Below are 21,159 nucleotides of genomic sequence, written 5' to 3'. Positions count from 1 at the left end.
CTGTTCCAGCCAGCCACAGCTCAGCTACCGCTCAAACATGCTCACAGCGCTAGTGCTAGCTGCTAATATCCTATTCCACACCTTAACAGAAAATCATAAGAGGGAAACAAATATAGCCATATACCTGACAAGCTGTTCCACACCTCTTCAGCGTACAGCCAGCTTCCAGTGTTCCTTCATACCCTCCTCAAGAGCTACTCTACCATGTAATTACAGAAGAAAACCTAAAGGTCTTCTTTTCCCCACATAGCACAGAGATTTTTTCATTTGTTGAGCCACAAACAGGCCTCTAAAATCAATATATAGATTCTCATCATGCAGTGGAGAAGTAAACAACCAAACTTTCACTCACCCACACACACACCTTTGGCTCCTGCTTCAGCCTTTGACCATCTGCCCTGCTCTGCAATGGACCCTGCACCTGCTAGCCTGAACTTGTGCAATTTTTTGGGCTCAGGCCCTAGGATTAGGAGAGCAAAAAGATGCAAACCTGAGGAGCTGAATAGATAGTAATTTAATTTCTTGCCACTTAGATAAGAACAAGGAATGCTGGAGGGGAAAAAAAAGATGGTTGTCCCCCCACCCCTCCCCCAGGTGGGAGAGGTGACACCATCCAGCTTCACATCCAGCACCAGCCAGAGCACAGCTTGCCTGCCCGTTTCCAGGTGAGTTGCAAGGTGTTGATAACCTTTCCTAGCTGTCCTTATAACAGTGCAGTTGCACCAGCACCCAGGAAAAAGCAAGCGCCCTGAACACTGGCAGGGCCAGCCCAGTCCTGCCCAGCTGCCAACAGAGCTGTGAGACCCAGAAGTCACCAGGCAGCTGCCCACAACGCCACAACTTCTTGCTTTCCTACCAAAAGAAAATCTGCTATCACAACAGTTGTGGGCAAGGCTTTGCTGTGCCTTCACAGGCCACACTTAAACAGCAAACAAAAGTGTCTTTAGTTTATCTATTTATTTTTGGCACAGAGGAATGGCTGGGGTCAAAGCCGGTCCCTTTCTCAAGCTGTTCTTTGTTCTCTGGTTTATCCAATACCCCATCCCTCTCCTTGCCCTCCTACTTCCCCCTCTCCATTTTACCACAGGTCTTAAAAATTAAATTGCGCACGAAACCAAACACCACACTTGAACACTGCCCAGCAAATGCTCTTCGTGGTCACAGAAGAATACTAATCGACCATAAAAAAATGGATAAGAGAACAGCACGCCCTTATATGGGCAGAGGCTAGACAAGCATCTGACACAAACATCATTTTTAAAGAAAAAATAATATTTATTTGCAATATAAACAAAGTCCCAATATTGGATCAGTATATATAGGGTCACTAATTTTCCTTCATAACTCAGAAAGCAGAACCATTCCTCACTAACAAGCTCTCATTTGTACTAATCAGAAGATGCATCTTTTTTTTTTCCTTTAAAGAAGAAAGACCGCTAACAGCACAGGAAGCCTTTACAAACCAGTTTAGCTGTAATGCAATACAGATGCACTGTCAAAAAATCCCTGAAAAAGTAAATTCCTCCATGAGGTAAGATGCAATTAGGATATTCTCAATTTTCTCACTCACAACCGTACTTACACCCATTCTCCCTTCCAATGACCCATGATCCCAACATTGTTGCAAACAAAACCCAACAAACAAACAAAAAACATCCAGAAAACAAGAAAAGAAGCTCATTCCAACATTCTGGTAACATCTTTAACAAAAAGAACAGTTTCAGGATGTGACAGCGTCAAACATTCCTCCAGATGGAGACTTTTTTTTTTTATTTTTTCTTTTTCTTGAAAAAAGTACAAAAACTGGATATTTAGAAAAATCCGTGGCTTTTTTTCAGTTACATGAGTTAAAGTGGCCAGGGAGGGGGGAGAAAGGAGGGACTACATTGCAGCCAATAAAAAAAAAATCCAAATCCGTTCTGCCCTCCTCCCAGAAATTACCACTTCCTCCCCCTCCCAGCCCAGTATAAGGTGTTTGCCAAACACTAGCCAGAAATATAAACAAGTCTTCTCAGAATAGAAGGCACGGTATAAAGTTATTCGAAAGAGGAAGAAAAAAATCAGAACCTCTGTTGAAAGCTCCAATCATCTCAGAATTTGCCAGTTAATATATATATATATATATATATATATATATATATATATAAAAACTCTGTTACAACACTCTTGTCATCATTTCCACATCTCTCCACTCCCTTGCACGCTCCACATGTGATGATTCAGTCCCATCCTGCCATGCAACCCTCACTCTGCTCCAGGCTCTTGCCACGTTCCCCCACCCCCCACACGCACATGTGGGAAAGACTCGAGTGTGCACGAGGAATGCCAACATCACGACTCCCTTCTTTACTTGGGAAGCTGGAATGATTTCAGGCCAGCTGGATGACATTAAGTCAGTCAACAGGCAGCAGAGAATGAAGCTGGGCTCAGACATGCTTCTACCAACTCTAGAGGCTACAAGAGTTTTACCACTGGCAACAGCAAACTGTTTTTGGCAGGGGTGGCATTAAAAAAAGCTTGCGGCTTAGTCACCTTGGCTGAATCAGTGCAGAGTTTGTGATTGTGAGTGCAGGAGTGGTGAAGGGGTTGCGTTTAAGCCCAACTGGCCTTCACACATAACAAAGCTTCCTACCAGATGCTAACAACAACAGCAGCAGCATGTCTCTCTCTGGAGTACCCAGTAATATGCCAGGACATACCAAGGCTTCACATAGTGTGCAAAATGCATTTGGTCAATATAAACATTTGATTAAAAAAATAATAAATGATCAAACAAGAAACAGAATAAAATACTGGTTTTGCAACCTCGTCTGTACAAACAGTCAGGAACTTACATATTTAAAAAGAGTTTGAACCCAAAGCTCGAGTAAGATCTACCTTTCCTTTTTTTTTTTTTTAAATCAAAAAAAGTAAACTTGGGTTTTAAAACAGTCTTGGCCCAACACCTTTTGTTCAAGGTTTCCAAGTGCATAATCTCCTCACTTTCCACAGCAAGCTAACCCCTGGTAGCTCTTCGCACATGTGCATGCTCTGACAGTCCCAATGCACCCAGGAAAGCGGTTATTGCCGGTAACAGCTGTGTTCAAAACACTGTAACATCGCCCGTATTAAATAACCCCCTGTAAAAAGGCTACCTCTTCAAACCACTTTGATCAGGATACTACTGAATGGCATTAGCCTTCTTAAAGCAGCAATCGGGCACCTCTGCCCAGAGAAGCTAGTCCTTTCAGAGCTGCCTGGCAAGACAGATTTTTTTTGTAAGAGTTGAAATGCTCAAGAGAAGCGATTCGATGCTTGAGTTCCCAACCAGACGGCGTCCCCTTCATGTGGACTCCAGAGTGTTGAGCTGAAACAAGTTGTGGTTGGTGGGGGTGGTGAAGTAGAGCTGTTCGCTGGGCGAGCGGTTGTCGCACGGACTGTTGAGTCCCAGAGTTCTCTCAAAGTCCAGTAGCTGGCCCATGAAGTTAAAGTTTGGGGAGATGTTGGATTTTTTCCTTTTCACAAAGTCATAGGCATCGTTCAGGGACAAGTTGAGTTTTTGCATCAAGTAGGCGACCGTGACTGTTACGGACCGGCTGATGCCAGCGAGGCAGTGTACAAGGATCCCACACTTCTTGGAACGGGCCTCATCTGAAACAAGACAAGGGGAAGGGGGGGGGTGTCTATTATTCTGCACCAAAAACACACAGCTTTGGAGCAGGGCCAGGTGGCAGCTGCAGGCTCACAGGACCAGGATGACTGCCAGAACTGGATCCCCTGCTCCCAGTGACACCAGCTCACATCCCTTTGACACCATGGCCCTCCCCAGAGTGCTCCCAAGAGATTCCCACCATGCAGCAATGCTGCACAGCCCCATTCAGCTCAGCAAGGCCATGTATCTCAGATGCTTGAGAAGCACAAATCAATCCTGGCAGCAGGCAGCACATCCCTTCCCCAGGGACCTTCAGTACCCTCCGAAGGCAGGCCAGGCTGGAGACAACAGCTCCAGCGAGATGCTGGGCACAGCACAACCACCTCCACACCAGCTAGAACCGGGCTGTCCAGGACACAAGGGTACAGCCCGATGCCATACAAGCAATTCTCCTTTGCTGTTCTAATCCTTCCACTAGAAAGTTATCCGAATGCAGTCAAAGCCAATTTAAACAGAGTCTGAAGTGCACGAACTTCCCTTATTGTGAAATTGTTCTTTAGGATCGAAAGAAGTGCACTTTACTACAAACAAACGCTTGTGTTGGAGGAGACTCTCAGAATGAATGGTAGCAGGGAGCAGGAATGCAGGCTGCACCAAAAAATTGCGAGAGAACAGCAATGAAATTTCCCCTCCCTGGCCACTGATTGAGAAGCGCACACACACACTCATCGTCTCTCGCACAGCCACAACAGCGTGATCCCTTTATGAATTGACATCTTGGTACTGAAAGAGGGACACGCTGCTGAGCGCGCTGAATGCACGCGAGTACACGGCTCTGCTTACTTCTGGGCAGCCCTACTTGCAGGCCATCGTTTGGCTGAGAGCTTGGTGGGGAGGGAGAAGGTGGCAGGAGAAAGAGGGTCCTTGGGTAAAGCCACACTGGTGAGAGACATATCGGCACCACCAACGTGGCAATGGGCAAAGAAGATGCAGGCAAAGCAAAATCTAGACCAGATCCACAACAGGTTTTCTGCCCCAGCCTCCAAAACCAGGCAAGAGCTTCCAGTGCAATGGGCAATCACCCAGCCCTCCCCTCAGTCTCTCCCCATTCAACATTCCCCCTCACATTTCTGCCTTTCATCTGACTGGGTACTGCACTGCATTTCTTGGTGTTTGGTTCTAGAGTGAGGTAATCCTCCATTTCCTGCCATTAAATGGAAAGCACAAGTACAACATTTACAGGGACACCTCCTGACCAGAGTGGACAGGCCCCAGCAGGGACCCCCTATCTCACTCATGAGGTTTAGCAGCACGCTCCGTGCAGGAGGTGCAGACAGGTCCCTGCTGCCACACCGCAACAGCAGGTCCTGACCAGAATCAAGTTATCAGGCACTGCTCTGCCCCACTTCAGCCTTTACAGCATGGCCAGCGAGTGCATGCAGCAGGATATGACACCGGGGACATCAAAGCAACACCAAATCTGTCAGCAGAGATTTCAGTCTGAAGGCAAAGGTCCCCTTCACCCTTGCCAACATCAATGCATCTTCAACCAGATACAAAGCCATGGAGCTTTTAATAGTTACAGTATTAACGACTACCTGTGCCATTCACTCCCCCCAAATCAGAATGGATCAGGCTGACTGTCACCAACAGACAATGCAGCTCATAGGGGAAGTGTACATCTCTATTCAGCCCGACAGATGCTTCCACCAGAAAATGAAGCAATTTTCCAAGTTAATGCTAGCCTCAGAGAGGGCATCTGCCCCTGCACCCCCCTCCATGACCAGCCCAAGCTGTCTCGGGGGCTGTCTGCACAGCAGTTTTTCCAGCTGAGCTCTGCAGTGTAATTATAATCACTAACTCATTGTGTTGACACTTACCTTAGGAGAAGTACCCATACAAGGAGTTAGTTATGCTAGGGAGACTTACAGCAGGATCACAACTAGACTAGCAAATCCCCTGAGGAAAACAACCCCCCAGAGTTTTAACCACGCTCAGGGCTAAGGAATCTCTGGCACCAGTCACGTTAACGCAGCCCCCGCTGGCGCCCACCCCTCCCATCAGAGCAGGCACCCAGAGCTCCCCACCACCTTGGCTCAGCCATCTCACACCACTGCAAAACCCCATACAAGGGCAAGAGACAGCAGGGCCGGTGTTTCTGTCACCACTTGCAGGTAGCCTGGCTGAGGTGCTGTGTGAGGGCCCAGTTTCAGAAGGGGAGGACTCCCCAAACCCAGCCTCTGCAGCGTGCTGCCTGGCTGCTCAGCTAACACCGATGCCACAGCCCGGAGAGGTGAGGCCAGAGACCAGCGACAGCCCTGGGAAGCTGTTTGCCACATTCCCGAACAGTGACTACAAAAAAAAATTCTGCCAACTACCTACCAATAAAAGCAATGGCCTCGGGAAAGAACTGCGAGAGGTTCTGGCTCCAGTGATCTGAGATGGGGATCTGCTTGTACTTGAACTCTCCATCGTGCTCAAACATGTTTGGCAGGTTGGGAGTCACATTCAGGATGTATTTAATGCCATATTTGCCTAGGACATCCAAGTTGGTTGAATCTTTGGCGCAGCCCAGGTACAGGTAAGGTAGGATCTGGACTGGAAAGGCAGGCTGATTGTTGGGGATGGGACTCCCGTCTGACTCCGTGGCACTGCTGGGTTCTCTGTCGGATTCACCATCTGAGCAGTCAGAGCTTATCCGCAGCCCTCCCAGGCCAAGGACAGACGCTGGGGGAGAGTTGTTGGGTGAGGAGCTGTCAAGGTTCGTCTCACAGTGCTCCGAATACTCAGTTTGAAACTTGTTAAATCCACCTGGGAAGGGGAAACGGAGAAAGGGAAGGAGAGGGGCAGAGAGAGAAAGATGTTTTAGCCTTCAACATGGGACATCCTTCTATCTGAACACACACACATGTTATTTACTTAGTCTCTGCCAGCAATTGGCTGCTATGCCTCCAACTACCCTAAAAGCACCCCGAGAAAGGCATCTCCCTGCTCCTTCGCCTTCCCCAGCAGCCTGTTACTGGGCAAACGGGTCCCAAGCAAAGAAAGTTCCTTACTAAGTTTAATGAATACAGGCCAAACCTCAACTGCATCAAAAGAAACAAACATCCAAAAATAAAATAAATGGCAAGAGACAATCTCGCCTCATTTAGCTTCTTGGCATATGGGGCTAGGGCAGTTTAGGCAAGAGCTATTATGCCACCTAGGCAGAAAAGCACAAAAGTATCCATGTCTGAAGAGATAAAGCAAGAACAACAAGCAAAGGCCCAGCTCAGGCACTAAAACCCCATAAAATAATTCACCTTCTAGCAGGAAAAAAGGCCTTAAGTTTTGCCAAAGAGACATTCTCACACCTAATTTATCACTGCGAACGTGCTTTGTGACAGAGCAGCTCCACAGGTTCGTTCTTCACCCAAACCAAAGCAGGCTTGAGGATGGGACCTCTCACGCCTGCCCCTAAGTACTTCCCTCCAGCTCCTCAGCTCGACATCTTGGGAAGGAAGGCAGAGAGAGCAGCAAAAACCCCACCAATCTGCCTCCTTCCAGGCAACATTAAACCAGCATCCAGCCATCAGTATCTGACGCTGACAAATGGTTTAATTAGAAAGGCCTCCTGGAAACTTTGTTAGTGGGTTCGGTGGTTGTGGCGGGGTCACCGAGCAGGACAGATAGCTCCTGCCACATCCATTCATGAAAAAAGGCTTGTCCTCCTCCTCCTCCCTCCCGCGCAGCCAGACAGCGCCGAGGAGCCATTTTGGAATTTTAATTGGAAACATTTCCCACCAAGGCTCCTGGAAAAAGCCAGAGAAAGGGGCTCACCCCCAGCCCCCCGCCCGTTAGGGACAGCTCAGAGCAACTTCAAAGCTGCTCCCTCCTCTCCAGGAGGAGGACGACGGGGAGAGAAACACGAAGTCAAAGCGGAGGAGCAGGGCTCGTTGGGAAGCTCGAAGCCAGGACGAGCTGGGGGCTTCACCCACCAGCACAGGCAGGGAGCAGAGGGAAGGGGGGCACGGGGAAGGGGGCCAGTCCCTGTGCTCGGGGCCTGGGTCCCCACCTCCACGTCGCTTTCCGAGGAGGCTGGTGCAGGCAGTGTGCTCTGGGGGCTTGTCCCCAAATACCTGCCTATCTCCCTGCCTCCCCAGGCCCATACCAGGGGCTCACCCGGCTCCCATAAAAGGGTCTATTAAGAAGCGGCAGCGTTTTTAAAGGGCTGCAAGTGGCAGCTTTCACACCCCTCCCCCGCAGAGCCGCCTCGCCTCCGCTGCTATTCCTGCCCCAACGCCGCCACCCAGCGACCGCACCGGCAGCCCGGGAAGGGGCCGGCAGCCCGGCTGCGGGCTCCGCTCAGCCCCACACGGAGGCCCGCCGGGATGTTCCGAAACGGTCCCAAAATACCCCAAAACCGCAGGAAAGGGCATGTGCGGAGGGGGGTACGCAGGGTGCCCCCCACCCAGCTCCTGCATCGTCCTACGGGGGGGGGGGGGGGGCAGCCCCCTCCCAGACAGGCTGCTGTTTCCAAGGAAAGTGAATGGGGGGTGCGGGCGGCTTTTTTTTAGGAAGGGAACTACAAGGGACGGAGGCCCTTTCTGAAGGGGAGAGGCGTGGGGCGCCGCGGGGGCTGCAGCGACCCAGCCGGGGGCTGCTGGAGTCGGGGCAGGGGAGGCTGCGGGGAACGCAGGGGGCTGCCCCCCGCCGGGCACGAAGGCTGCAGCCGCTGCCGGGGGGCGAGAAGGCAGCGGGGCGCTGGCAGCCTCCCACCATTTTGTTCCGGGGATTAAAGGCGGGGGGTATCGCTGCACCCGGCGGTGCGGGTGGGGGGGGGGCGGGAGCAGGGCCGGCCGGGGCTCCGCGGCGGGGGGCAGCTCACCTTTCAGGTAATAGGCTTTGCAGCCGTCGTCGCGCAGCTTCTGGAGCAGCAGCCCCAGCACGGAGGTGGCGGCGCCGCCGTCCTGCCAGTCGGCGGTGGCCTCGTCGTAGAGCAGCACGGTGTCGGCCTTGCAGCGCTTGACGAAGCGCTCCTTGTCCTCGTGGTTGGGGATGATGGAGCGGATGGGCAGGTTGCCCTTCTTCAGGCGGCGCAGCATCAGCCCGGGGATGGCCAGGTTGATGGCGGTCTCGATGTGCGAGCTCTCGAACAGCTCGTGGGGGCGGCAGTCGAGCAGCAGCAGCGACCGGCCGCCTCCCGACTCCAGCTCCTCCTGCAGCCACTCCGCGCTCTTGCACGGCATCGCCGCAGCCATGGGCGCCCGCGGGGAGCTCCCCCAGACCTGCGTTTTCATGGGGCTCGGCGGCGGGCGGGCGGGCGGCCAGCGAGCGAGCGAGCGAGGGCCCGGCCCCCAGCGGCCACCCCCGCCGCGGCTCCCTGGGCTGGGCTGGGCTCGGCCCGGCCGTGCGCTGCGCGCTGCCTGCGGCCCGGAGCACGGCGGCCCCGCTCTGCCTTAGGCGGCGCGCCCCATCCCGGCGGCCTCCCTTAAAGCGGGGCTCTCCTCCGGCCCGCCGGGTCGTGCCGCGGGGGCGGGCCGAGGGGCGGGCCGGGGGGCGGCGCGGCACAGCTCGGCGCGCCACGCCCCGCCATGGCGCGCCGGACAGGCCACGCCCCCTCCCTCGCCGCCACGCCCCCGCCGTCCGCCGGAGCCAATGAGGGCGCGGCGGGAGGGAGGCGGGCGGCCGTATATGGGCAGGGGCGGGGCCGCAGAGCGCGGGAAGGGGCGCGGGGTCCCGCGGGCCTCGGCGGTGGGTCCAGGCCCCCCCCCCGCCATCCCCCGGGGAATCCTCCAGGCCTGCGCTCCCCAAATCCCCGCGGGCATCAGCCGCTCCCAGCCCAAGACGGGCGAGCCATTCCTTCGTGGCAACAGCTTCTTCTCACTCTAGCCCCTCGCTCTAAGCCTTCCCAGAAAATACTGCCACGGAGGGAAGGGCCTGGGTCTGCCCCAGCAGCAGACTCCCAGGCTCAGGGACCCGGCTGGATGTCTGCGGGGTTTTTCCCAGCTGGCTGAAAGTCAAGGCCCGGGATGTGTCTTGTGTAACGGGAAAGATGTCGTTCTGTAACACCCCCCTTCCCTGCACACGCGCACACAAACACACGTACACAGTCTGAGTTGTAACAGGCTTTAAAGCTGCTGTTCGAATGAAGCTGTGTGCCTAGGCAAAAAAATGCATGCTGGATTGTATAAAGCACACATCCCCAGCCTGTCTCCTTTTAGCCTGGTTGTTAAGCAGGGACCCTAATGGGAATGCAGAACCAACGCAGCACTTGGGAACATGCTGAACTTCGAGCACGTCGAGCATCCCGTTACAAAACCCCGCGCTTTCAGCAGGACCGTGCTCAGAGCCGTTCGTGGATTTCATTGCTATCAGCAAAATAAATGTCTGCTTCTACATCGCTTCTCTGTGACTCAAGTGTGTGCCTGAGAAAGCGGAACAGCTGAAGCTGTCCACTTCCCCTTGCCCAGTTTATTTTTACTGCTGGTTGCTGTGGGAAGCTATTGTGATTCAGTGTTGCAGTAGGAAGTTACTAACGCCACTCTTGCAGCAAAGGATGTTGAGGTTCTTATGCAAGCCACAGTGAAAACAGCTGACCGTTCAGAACATTTCTCAAAGTACCTTCGATTCCTAAGTGGAACAGCAGTGGGCTGTGCAAAGAAGGCACATCTGGGTCTAAAGCCCTTGGTGTACTGAGCATGCTCAGCCTACTGGGGGTACGCTCAGTGCCATGAATTTTAGGGGGGCTCCTGGGCTCCCCTTAGGGAGGCAGCAGTAACCACTGTGAAACCAGCAGGGATGCGCTTCACCTCCGTCCTGTGGTCACATTACACATAAACCTCCGAGCAGGACAGGTTCCAGGCGCATCACCTGCAGAGTCAAGAGCAGATTTCTCGCCAGTGAAGGTGAGGGCCAGAGAACGTCATCCAGCAGCAGCGTGGCATCCCTGCCTGCCCAGCCACGAGCAGGGGGACATCGGGAGAGGGGCAATAGAGCCCCCCCGGCTTCTCCCACCTTCTGTGGCAGGAGCATGGGTTACGGTGGGATTATGGTGAACGCAGCCCCGTGGGGGGACAGGCCCGTGGCGGGGTCAGGGGCGGGCAGGGCTGGCAGCTGGAGGCTGTGCCAGCCTGTCGGCTTGCTGCCCTCTTGAGTCAGCTGCTCCAAAATGCAGCGAAGCCAAAAGCGAGATGAAACTGAGTCATCATCGTGCACCGGTGTCGGGTCCCTGCGTCCCGTCCCCCCGCCGCCTCCCGGGGCATCTCCCCTGCAGAGGAAGCGCTGCCGGGAGCTCTGCGCTCCTCGGTGCCCTGCAAAGGAGAAGGCACCCACATCTGGTTTCCTGCAGAGACCAGATGAGGCAGAGAGGACGCACGCAGCTGGGGCCAGGGTGCCGCCTTGGGGCTTTCGGTGACGTTTGGTCTTGCCGCGCACGTGGCGTTGGTGCCAGCAAAGGTCTGCGTGTGCCCAGAAATGAGCAGCTTTCGGCTCAGCTCTGAAGGGTCCCAAGTGCTTGGGGACAAGGACAATGCTGTGCGGTAACAAGCGGATGGCTCCCTTCTCTGTGCTGCACCTCAGCTGGCTGCGGGTTCCTGACACAAAGGTGTGCACGCATCCTTCTGGTCCTTGTCCCAGTCTGGGAGGACTCCCCCCTCCTTCCAGCCCACCGTGGCCACAGCCACATCTTGGGTTCGGGGTGCTTTTGTCCTCATCCATTCTCTGCTCTCCTGTGATGCTGAGGCAGCCGCCACCTCAGGTTCCTCACTCCCTTTGCCACCGCCTCTCACCTCCTGAGCCCGGGGACTGTGTTTTGATGTCTTTTTTCTACCCAGGGCTGTGTTTTGGTGTATATTTTCCACCTGGATCTTTGTTTTATGTTGCAGAAACAAAGACGAAGAATCATAGCAGGACAAGAGGTAACAGCACAGTTAGTAGGTTTTCCCACCTGTACAGTAGAGATAGTGCCTCCCTCCCTGTCACCTTTGCAAGCACATTTAGCTGCTAGGGAAACAGGCAGGAGGGCTGGTTTGATGCTACCATCCTTAGCATCCTCCTTGCAGTGCTGAATTTCTGGGATCGAATCACTTGATATATATATATATATATATATATAATTTAACTTCAGTTCTCTTCACTAATCACTTAATTGAAGTAGGAGTAAATCTGTCAGGGAAGGGCAGTTGTTCATTGTTTACACAATGTTTCATTATTGCATGTAAGAGGTTAACTCCTGGTAGAGAAATAGATGCATGGCTTTAACAGTAAAATTAAACAAATAAATAAATAAAATAAAAAAACCCAAATTTACTTTCTACTCCTGCACTAATTTGTGCCTATTTTTATCAACACTAACGCTGAGCCAGGGTAAAAATACTCCCTAGAAATTTAGAATTTACATTTGTCTTCATATATATTCAGCAGAAATCTAGCTCCCCAGCCTCCGCACTGCCTAATCTGGATTCATTAGCTTCAGCCGCCCGCAAGAAAAATGTCAGATGACTTTGGCCTGGTGAAGCACTTCACCCACAAGCGATCAGTGGGAGGATCTACGCGCTGCGACGCTTTCTGCAGCGAGCCCTCCCTGTGCAGCAACGGCTGTGAACCTGCAGGCAGCTCCTGGGGGTGGGAGCAGATTTCCCCTTCCTCACACAGCCCTGCTTCTCCGGTGGGCTCCATCCCGCGTGGATGCTGAGCCCTGGCAAGTGCATTCTGCCGGCGTGAAGCTGCCCTGTGTCCAGCAGGGTCAGGGTCGTGTTGCTCATGTGTAGTCACCAGTGGAGACGCTGGGCCGGGATGCAGGGAGCTCAGGCTGATGAGTTGCTGGGTGCTGCCATTTTTGCTCTACGAGATGGGACAGCATCGCTTGTCCTTCTCTGGAAGGCACTTTTGCTCTAGAGTTGGAGATTTTACATGTCGCGGTGTCTGTGGATTCTGGGCCAAAGACTGCACAATTGTTCTCTGGTATGTTCCTGCAGGAGAATCCACATGGCCAAATGTAAAAGGAGGCATGTGCGGCCTCACAGAGCCTTCGCAGTGCCCAGCCTCCACTTGTGTTCCTCCTTCTTCCAGATTAGCCTCAATCTCCATGGGCCTCTGTTCCTGCCTCCCACCTGACTCTTCTGACATCATCTTTGCCTCTTGTCAGACCTGGAAAGCACCGTCAAGGTTGAGAAAACCCCTCAAGAGCTGCAATGAAAATCCACGTCCAGATTCCGGCCTTCTGAAGGAGGCTCAGGGTAGGAGGCTTCCCCTGAGGCTGGTTCCCACCTTTCCACCACACAGATGTCTCCAGGTAGATCCAGAAGCTCTGTGGCAACCATGGAGGAGCAAAGCTGTGTGTGCAGAGTGTTGCAGGCTGTGGTGGACATTATCTTCTCTTTGCAGCAAAAATCAAGGCTCCAGGAACTCTGTTGTTCTGTTTTCTGTGATCACCTCTTACTGGTTGCAGAAGCCCAGAAGGGCTCAGGCTGGAGGTCCCTCTGGACCCCACACTTTCTGTAAAATCCAGGAGAGAAAGGGACAAACAGGAGATGAGTCCCCACAGGCTCCGCCAGCCAGCCATCAGGGCAACCTCTGATCCAACCAAACTGGGATAACAGCAACGACGGCTTCCCTGCTTCCCTCCCTCTGCTTCCCAGGCTCCAGGCTCCTTCCAGAGAGAAAACTGGAGAAAATTTCCGATTATATACCCTTTTTAGCAGCAGGCTTTAAATGAACAGGTGTGAAAGCCACATGCCACCACCCTTACGACATCCTCCCTTGTGGAGGATATATACCTATAGCTACATATCCCTATGTAGGTATACCTATATACCTACATGCCCCATTTCTAATCATTTCTCATTTATATGCCAAAATAAAAGCTCATCCTTAGAGAACAGGAAGGCAGAGAAGAGCAAGCAGGGCAGTGACGGCAGGGCCCTTTGGTGTTTGTTCTGCACGTGCCTCCGCTCTCACCCGTTTGCACATCCAGAGCCTCCCAGCTCCACAGGCTCAGCATCCTCGGCGGCCCGCCCTCCACACACGTCAGTTCCTTGGCTGTTTCTCTCAGTCAGCCAGGCTAGTCACAAGAAGCAATTTCCTGCAGAGAAATATTTCTTTTTCAAGGAGGCTAAGTGTGAGCTTCCTGGTGCAGGCTTTTTACCAGAACCAATTGCGAAAGCAGCTCCACCACCCACTGGGCACTTCATAAAATGAGCTTGGGGTCTCAGCTCTGCTTCCCCAGCTTGGCTCCTCGACCCCTGCCCATAGAATCATGGAATGGTTTGGGTCGGGAGGGACCTTAAAGCCCATCTAACTCCAACCCCCTGCCATGGGCAGGGACCCCTCCCACCAGCCCAGGCTGCCCCCAGCCTGATCCAGCCTGGCCTTGGGCACTGCCAGGGATGGGGCAGCCACAGCTTCTCTGGGCAGCCTGTGCCAGGGCCTCACGGCCCTCAGAGTAAATAATTTATTTGTAATATCTAATCTGAACCTACCCTCTTTTAGTTTAAAGCCATTACCCTTGTCCTATCACTATACCCCTGGCAAAGAGTCCCTCCTGGGCTTTCCTGTAGGCCCCTTTTGGCACTGGAAGGTGACTGTAAAGTGTCCCTGGAGCCTTCTCTTCTCCAGGCTGAACAGCCCCAGTTCCCTCAGCCTGTCTTCACAGGAGAGGTGCTCCGGTCCCTTGTTCATCTTCGTGGCCTCTGGACTTGCTCCAGTAGCTCTATGTCCTTCTGATGCTGGGGGCCCCAGAGCAGAACGCAGGGCTCCAGGTGGGGTCTCACGAGAGTGGAGCAGAGGGGTGACCTTAGTAGGTCCTAAACCTGCATCTCCGCATTCTGGAGCTGGATGGAGGTAACATCCCCTATGGGGAAGTCAAGCACGTAACAGCCTCTCTTGACCAGGACAACAGCCAGACCTCCAGGAAGGACACACGAGCATGCTCTGGAGCAGACCTGTCCTCTGACTGCTGAGGACCCACCTTGCTGCGCCTACCCAGCTGCTGAGCCACAGCAAAGGTGTTCTGGCTGCAGCTCCTGCTCCTCCTCTGCCTGGCCTCATCACTCACTTGCTGCAAAGGAAGGGTCCACTATTTCCCCATATTTTCTCCAAGCTCCTTGTTGCAGCATTGAGCGATTTATCTATTTCATGACAGCCTGGAAGCTTTGCTGGAGCATCGGTCCAGAGTACTCCTCCAGCAAGCAAAGCAGACAAGGCACTTGGTGGTATTGGCAGGAGGAAACAATGCATAAGCAGTCATTGTTGAAGGCACTTGTTGCATCTTGCCCAAGACACCGTGTGCATTATTGTGCCTGCTGACGGCATCTCTGGAGGGTTATTGAGGGCCTGGGCCTTGCTCTGGCACATCTTGGAGGGGCCAGCTTTGGTGGCCAAAGGGGATTTGGGGGAAATGTCCCCCTGTGGCCCTGTTTTCACATGCAGCTGCTATATCTGGAACATCCCAGGGACACGCACAGAGCCTGGGGGAAGGGAGAGCTCACATCATTTATTAGACCAAGGGATGGACCCGGGAGGAAAAGATGGGCTTTAAGATACACGCTCCCATCTGAGAATTACACAGTGGACCTCCAGCTTACCCTTGACTCGCTTTTACAGCCAGTAATATCGTAAAATGAAGTGTGCACCGAGACACAACCCAGTTTTGAAAGGGGGCACACCTTGCCCTGCAGAGCAGGTGACCAGATGTGACAGCACAGTGGGCCCTCCTTCTGGAGGAGATGCAAGGTCTCGCCTCCACCCTGCCCATGCACCATGCTGACCAGGGAGGAGGGGCACGGCCTGGGGACACACAGGCGTGTTGTGCCTGCGTGTCACCGTTTCCTCACTCCTGATTTGAATAGTGAGGCAACAGCAGGCAGAGAAAGAGGTGACCAGGCAACTTTTAAGCAAATACACCCTGGGAAATGAGTCACCAGCTTTACAGTGGAAGCAAGCCATCTCTGGACGGCGAGGGGCAGGGAGGTCACCAGGCAAGACAAGTGCTCTGAGGAGGTGCCTGCAGCACAACTAGAAGGCACCGTGGACCTCATGTTAGGAGACCTATCCAAGATGGCATTTGCAGGTGTGAGCAGAAAGCCCCGCAGGCTGGGTGGGCACAAGGATGTGGAAATGAGCCCTGGTGGGAGCGCAGCTCCTCAGGGTGGGCTGCTGCCAGGAGCTGGGGCTTCCAAGTGGCCAGAACTTTTCTTGGGAAAGCTAGGGAAAGCTTTGGCCTGGGTGGTGGCATTTCTCAGGGGAAACATTATTTCATTGGAAACCATGGACATTCATGTCAAGTAAAAGCTATTGGCAAAGTGACATCGCACTGAAACAAAAAAAAAATCTCAGAGCCCAGACTTGTTGGGTGAAAGGTGCTGGAAATGCAAATTGTTAATTTAAAGAACTGGGACAGGAAGCAAGGGTGCCAGACTGAGCTGTTATCGGCTGCATCAGCTGCAAGTCTGGCTCAGTATTTCAGAATAAAATTAGACTTGCAGTATATGACTTTAAATATTTAAATTACTTTCAGTAATTCATATGGTGACATTTAAACAAAGTACACCAAGCAAACAGCTCCCAGTGCTTAAAGGAAATGTTTGCAGGTAATAATATTTAATTTAAGGAGGAACAGCTGATATCAAGGCAGGATCTTAGCTCTGAATTCAATGTACATTCCTCTTTGAACCAAGAAATGGAGAATAAATCCCTGGGCCTGTGAATGCTTAGACATGTAGAGTGATGGGATTTGAGTGCTTCTGTTCCCAGAGGTGGCAACGGGCAGCTCCATGCCAGGGGGCAAGGACCACCAGGCCTGTCCTCTGGCACCCCTTTGCTGGGCACGAGTCCACCCAGCTTCTTCTTGGGCCGTTCCCTGAGAGTTTGTTTTAGGATCTAAAGGCTAAACCCAGCCCGGGTACAAACAAGCAAAACTCAATGAAGTCAACTTACACACGGGTTGAGTGCTGCTGCTGGTGCTCCCAGCCAATCCGGAGAGCTTAGCTGGGTCTATTACATCAGTCACACTGGATTTCATAACATTAGACATTTCAATGAGGGTGACTCATTCCCTCTTGAAGCACATTGTATGTATGAGCAAAGATGATTAACTTTTGCTGAATGGTATGATTTCTGGGACGGGAACTGCTGTTAATTAGGAGCAGATCTCAGATGATCACAAACTCTGTTGTCATGGCCTACTTTGTATATTTTTCTCCATTCTACTTTTTTTTTTTTTTTTAATTTATTTATTTTTAAGCTCGGGATAAAGATTAAAGTGTCCTTCTCTGCTATCTGTCTGTAAAGCAGCCAGGCATCCAAACAAGGCATCTGACATCTGCAGACAGGCACGGCCCAGGGCTGTCAGTCCCTGTGGCCAAGCTTCAGCTACCTGCCCCCAAAATCTCTGCTTTCGCATTAAAACCAACCAAGCAAGCAACAACAACAACAACAACAACAAACAAACAAACAAAAAAACCCACCCCAGGGCTTCCAAACATTGCAATAGCAGCAGATAAAGACAGTAAAAGAAACTTAAAAGGCTCAGAGTCTAAAATACAAAGAGTTACCCTTCCCCACCCCTCCAATATTTTCTGCTTCAGAAGAAACGGTTGGAGGGTTGTGTTAACCTCATTCTTCTGACTACTGAGAGTGGAGCCTTTGGGGTTAGCAACACCAGGGACCCTTTGGATAAAGAGTTTCCCAAGTTCACAGAGAAGTATCTTTTCAGCTGTAGTGGCTACAAAGCTAGAGAATTTGCTAGTGCAAAGGTCAGACTCTCACCAGCTCTGAGCACATCCACAGGACATGACACCATGGTACTTCATGAAGCACGGTGAAGAGCCTGCAGGTATTACAAATCGGCCTACTTGCAAGAGCCACAGGAGGATGGAGAGGTCCTCCTGACCCCACCGTGGGCATGTGCAGCCCCAGACAGTGCCTGGGGGCTGCAGAGGAGCAGCTAGGGACCCATGGAGCCAATGTGGACCAGGCTGCTCAGTGGCATCTTGCTACCAGCTTGTGACTCCCAGTGTCCACGTTCTTATGACAAGGTCCCTTCCCAGCCTCTGCCACCGCCTCACCATCGCCACCAGCCCTTGAGCGCTCTGGGATGCAGCAGGAGGAATAGCCACAAGGCTGGGGGTGCTTGGGAGGGGACACAGCTGAGCCCCTCTCCAGAACCACTCTCCCCAGCCCAGACCTCCTGCCTCCTTTCTTCTCCTGAAAGAAAAAAAACATTGAAACTGAGACAAAAAATGATTTGTTGGGTCAAAACTGACGTGGGCCTGGGCATTTTAATGCAAATAGGGGGGTGAACAGACCTAACCCTCACCATGCAACACTCCTCACTGGCCCAACCACCATCCTTTCAGATGAAAGCTCATTCTCAAAGCAGGGACAGGCTGGTGTGGCAGAAGAACCCAAAGGACCATTTGTTTCAGACCAGGAAACTGGAGCTGGCTGGGAAGAAGGAGAGGGTGCCTGCAAGCCCTGCCAGCCCCTACAGCATTCTGGTGCTCAGTGGTCACAGCCGACTCAGGGGCTCCAGTGCACCATCATTTTCTGCCTTTTGCAAAACACTAGTGCGAGGGAAGCACAAAGATTTCGTGGACACATACCCCTTCCAAAGCGCCTTCACCACCACCTGTGGTGTTTTGGAAACTGGGAGGTTTGGGAGCATTAGAAGCCTTGTTTCAGACATGATGGTGAACAAGGTGCATTGGATCAGAGACAGGGCTAGCTTCCCTCCAGCTCACAGGCGGACAGCACTTCAGCACACCGATCCAATGGTGAATTTTTCTTGACAATTTTTTTTTTGAGATAAAGTGGCATCTAGCAGTAGGAAAAACCTAATTTTGACTAAAATGGGGCCTTTTGCAGTAGCAAACTACTGCTGGCAGAGGGAATGACTCCTGTAAACTTCAGGCACGAGCATGGGACACGCGATCCCTTGCCCAAACTGCGGATGAGCAGCAGAGGCTGAGACACGCAGCCCAAAAGGCTCCTTTGGAGGCTGACACAGATGGGGATTTTCCTTCAGAGGCTCCTTCCCTCTGCCCGAATGGGCAAAAAACCACCCATAGCGCAAATTCCCACCAAGCATCCGAAGAAGGGGCAGTGCTGGCACTGCCTTGGATGCTTTTCCTCCCCTCCGAGTGCTTTTCCTGCTGGCACTTCTAAAAATGTACCGCAGAGCAACTGTCTCTAAGGCAATTTCCATAACAATGGGTGCAGAAGAACAATCTATGCTGTTATTGTGCCTTGCTTGCTTACACACACACACACAAAGAGAAACAGGCACGCTGTAATTTCAGCAATCACAGAATTTTTAACCAGTTTGCTCCCAGTCACTGCTAGAAAGCCACCCAGGGGATCCGCTGACCGCTACCCAGCCAGGGGTTGCTGGCAGGGCTGGGATGCCCGCACCACCTGAGGCTGGAGGTGTAAAAGCAGCTGGTGCCAAAGGAAGGAAACCACAGAGAGCACTTCCACATCATCCCCACCAGCGTAGTTTCATGGTGCTCCACCACTGCCCAGAGAAGTTGTGGATGTCCCATCACTTGAAGTGTTCAAGTGAGCACCTTGACCAAGCACCCCTGTGGCACCCGTTCTTTAAATGCATTGTCTTACACAAAGGCCCCAAAATGCTACTGTTTTATCTCAATTCTGGGTGCACAGCCCTTGAAAAACCCGCCCAGGTTTGCTCCTTCCCAACACCTTTTTCACCTGACTGCTAAAGCCGACATTTAGCCACTGCCTCTGGTTTAATCACTTGCATCCTGTGATTACCAGCTTTGTTTAAATTTGTACAGAGCTCAACCTATTGTCAGACATACACTAATTTGTGTGTTTCTAATTATTTGTTTCCATCTTAAAACCTGTTTTTCAGCAGATTGCAGCTTTATTTTAATACATGCTTGACTAGAACTTGAAACACATGCTGCCAGTAGCCCAGACACAAACGGGCTAGCATTGCACAGGAGAGGCTGGGGGAGAAACAAGACTGAGACAACTTGAATTAAAAGCCTGTTTATAAAAAATGAATAAAAAAAATGAATCTAGCAGCAGTTTTGCATCACAGAACATTCCAGTTTTATAATCCTCTGTTTCTGCCCCTCTAAATAAAATGAATCTCAGCCCTTTTGGAGAGAAACACATACTGGTGCGTGGCCACGCCAGGCTTGCAAAGGGCATTTAAGACATCTCCTCACACAAACACTTTGACTATCTCCATTTTACGTGATTAAAGCTCTTAAAAACAGTTTAATCCTTTTTCTACTCACATTCTTGGCTTTGAGAATGGGCTCGAAGTGGGCGACCAAGCCAGGAGCATTTCTTACCTGGTTTCCGTGGATGCAGACATAGAAGCTCAGGCACAGTCCTCAGCCTCTCCATTCCGGAGCCGTTCCCCTGGTGGCTCCACCAACAGCCGCTGCTGTCCCAGCACAGCCCGGCCACTTCATTTCTCCTTAACTTCTGCTCCAGCCTTCACAGGGCAGAAGCTGCAGCTGAAAGCAAACTGTGGTGCTAGCCCAAGGCAGCCAGCAACACTGTAACAGGCAGGACGACAAAACTGCATCTCCAGGACCCTTTTTCCACCCCCCCCCTTTTTTTTTTTTAATTTTTTTTACTATCTGTAGCTCTTTCCCCTGTGCTAAAGATTCTGGAGTCTCTGATCTAAAATGCAGAGTAGGGAGACTAACTCTGATGCAATAAAACTGAAAGAAAAAACATGTCATTTGCTGGCAAATGCTGACTTTTAGTGGGGGCCACATCCAGCATAAAGTACTGATCCAGCCACACGGCCATCACAGTGGCTGCTCTGGGAGAGCAGCAAGGGGGCTTCAATGCCTGCAGCAGGCCAGGGAGACCTCCTCAGGTCCTGAGCAGGACCCAGGCCCAACCAAAGCTGAAGCAGCTGCAGAAGGGTCCAGAACAGACCTTGCCTGCAAACTCAGGGCTGAGCGAGGAGAGGTGTTGGGAGTTATGTTAGCAGCCATGCGGATGGCAGCACCGGAGGGTGGCCCTGCCAGGAGCGCTGATGGCTGCAGTGTTGCAGAATCACTTTTGCTGCTGTACATATGGGATTTTTGCAAGTGCAGGGGAGCATCACATCCTTCCCCAGCCTTTCCCAGCCCTGTTTACTTTTTCATTAAGATGTGAAGACAACCACCAGAAAAGATGGTTGCAAAGCCCCTTGGTGCTTGCAGCAAGAGGCCAGGAGGAACCATTAGAAGCAAGTGGCTTTTCTGCACAAACAAGGTGGTCTAGGCCTTCAGAGGAGGCACTCAGGCATCCTGCTCATGGCACACAGAGGCCTGTCTGGGAGGCGTGCAGCATTCTCCAGACAGACACCAGCAGCATCCTCCCTCTTGCAGGTCTTGGGCTGTGCGGTCTTGGACTTTCCGTGGGTACCAAACACCTGTCCACAGCATGGAGGACGCCTGGGAAAAGGCCTTTCACTAGATGAATTTTGATGTGGACACCACGTTCAGCTACAGGGAGATCTGCTGGAGGTGGCCACTGCCTCTTGGTTGCAAACAGAGCATCTCGTCCAGATGTGT

General features: G+C 52.2%; 1 protein-coding gene across 1 annotated transcript; it reads right to left on the bottom strand.

Moving 5' to 3' along the window:
• Positions 1-1,251: 1,251 nt before the first annotated feature.
• DUSP7 (dual specificity phosphatase 7) lies at positions 1,252-9,073 on the bottom strand. Its single transcript, XM_040569240.1, has 3 exons — positions 8,499-9,073; positions 6,014-6,442; positions 1,252-3,630 (listed from the first exon to the last, which is right to left on the bottom strand). The coding sequence occupies exons 1-3, from the start codon at positions 8,908-8,910 to the stop codon at positions 3,323-3,325; spliced, it is 1,149 nt and encodes a 382-aa protein (XP_040425174.1). The 5' UTR covers positions 8,911-9,073; the 3' UTR covers positions 1,252-3,322.
• Positions 9,074-21,159: the final 12,086 nt, after the last annotated feature.

This window comes from Cygnus olor, chromosome 10 (genome assembly GCF_009769625.2).
Source record: "Cygnus olor isolate bCygOlo1 chromosome 10, bCygOlo1.pri.v2, whole genome shotgun sequence".
In the NCBI taxonomy this organism is placed as follows: domain Eukaryota; kingdom Metazoa; phylum Chordata; class Aves; order Anseriformes; family Anatidae; genus Cygnus; species Cygnus olor.
Note: the sequence above shows the minus strand (reverse complement) of the source record. Positions and strands in the feature narration are given on the sequence as shown.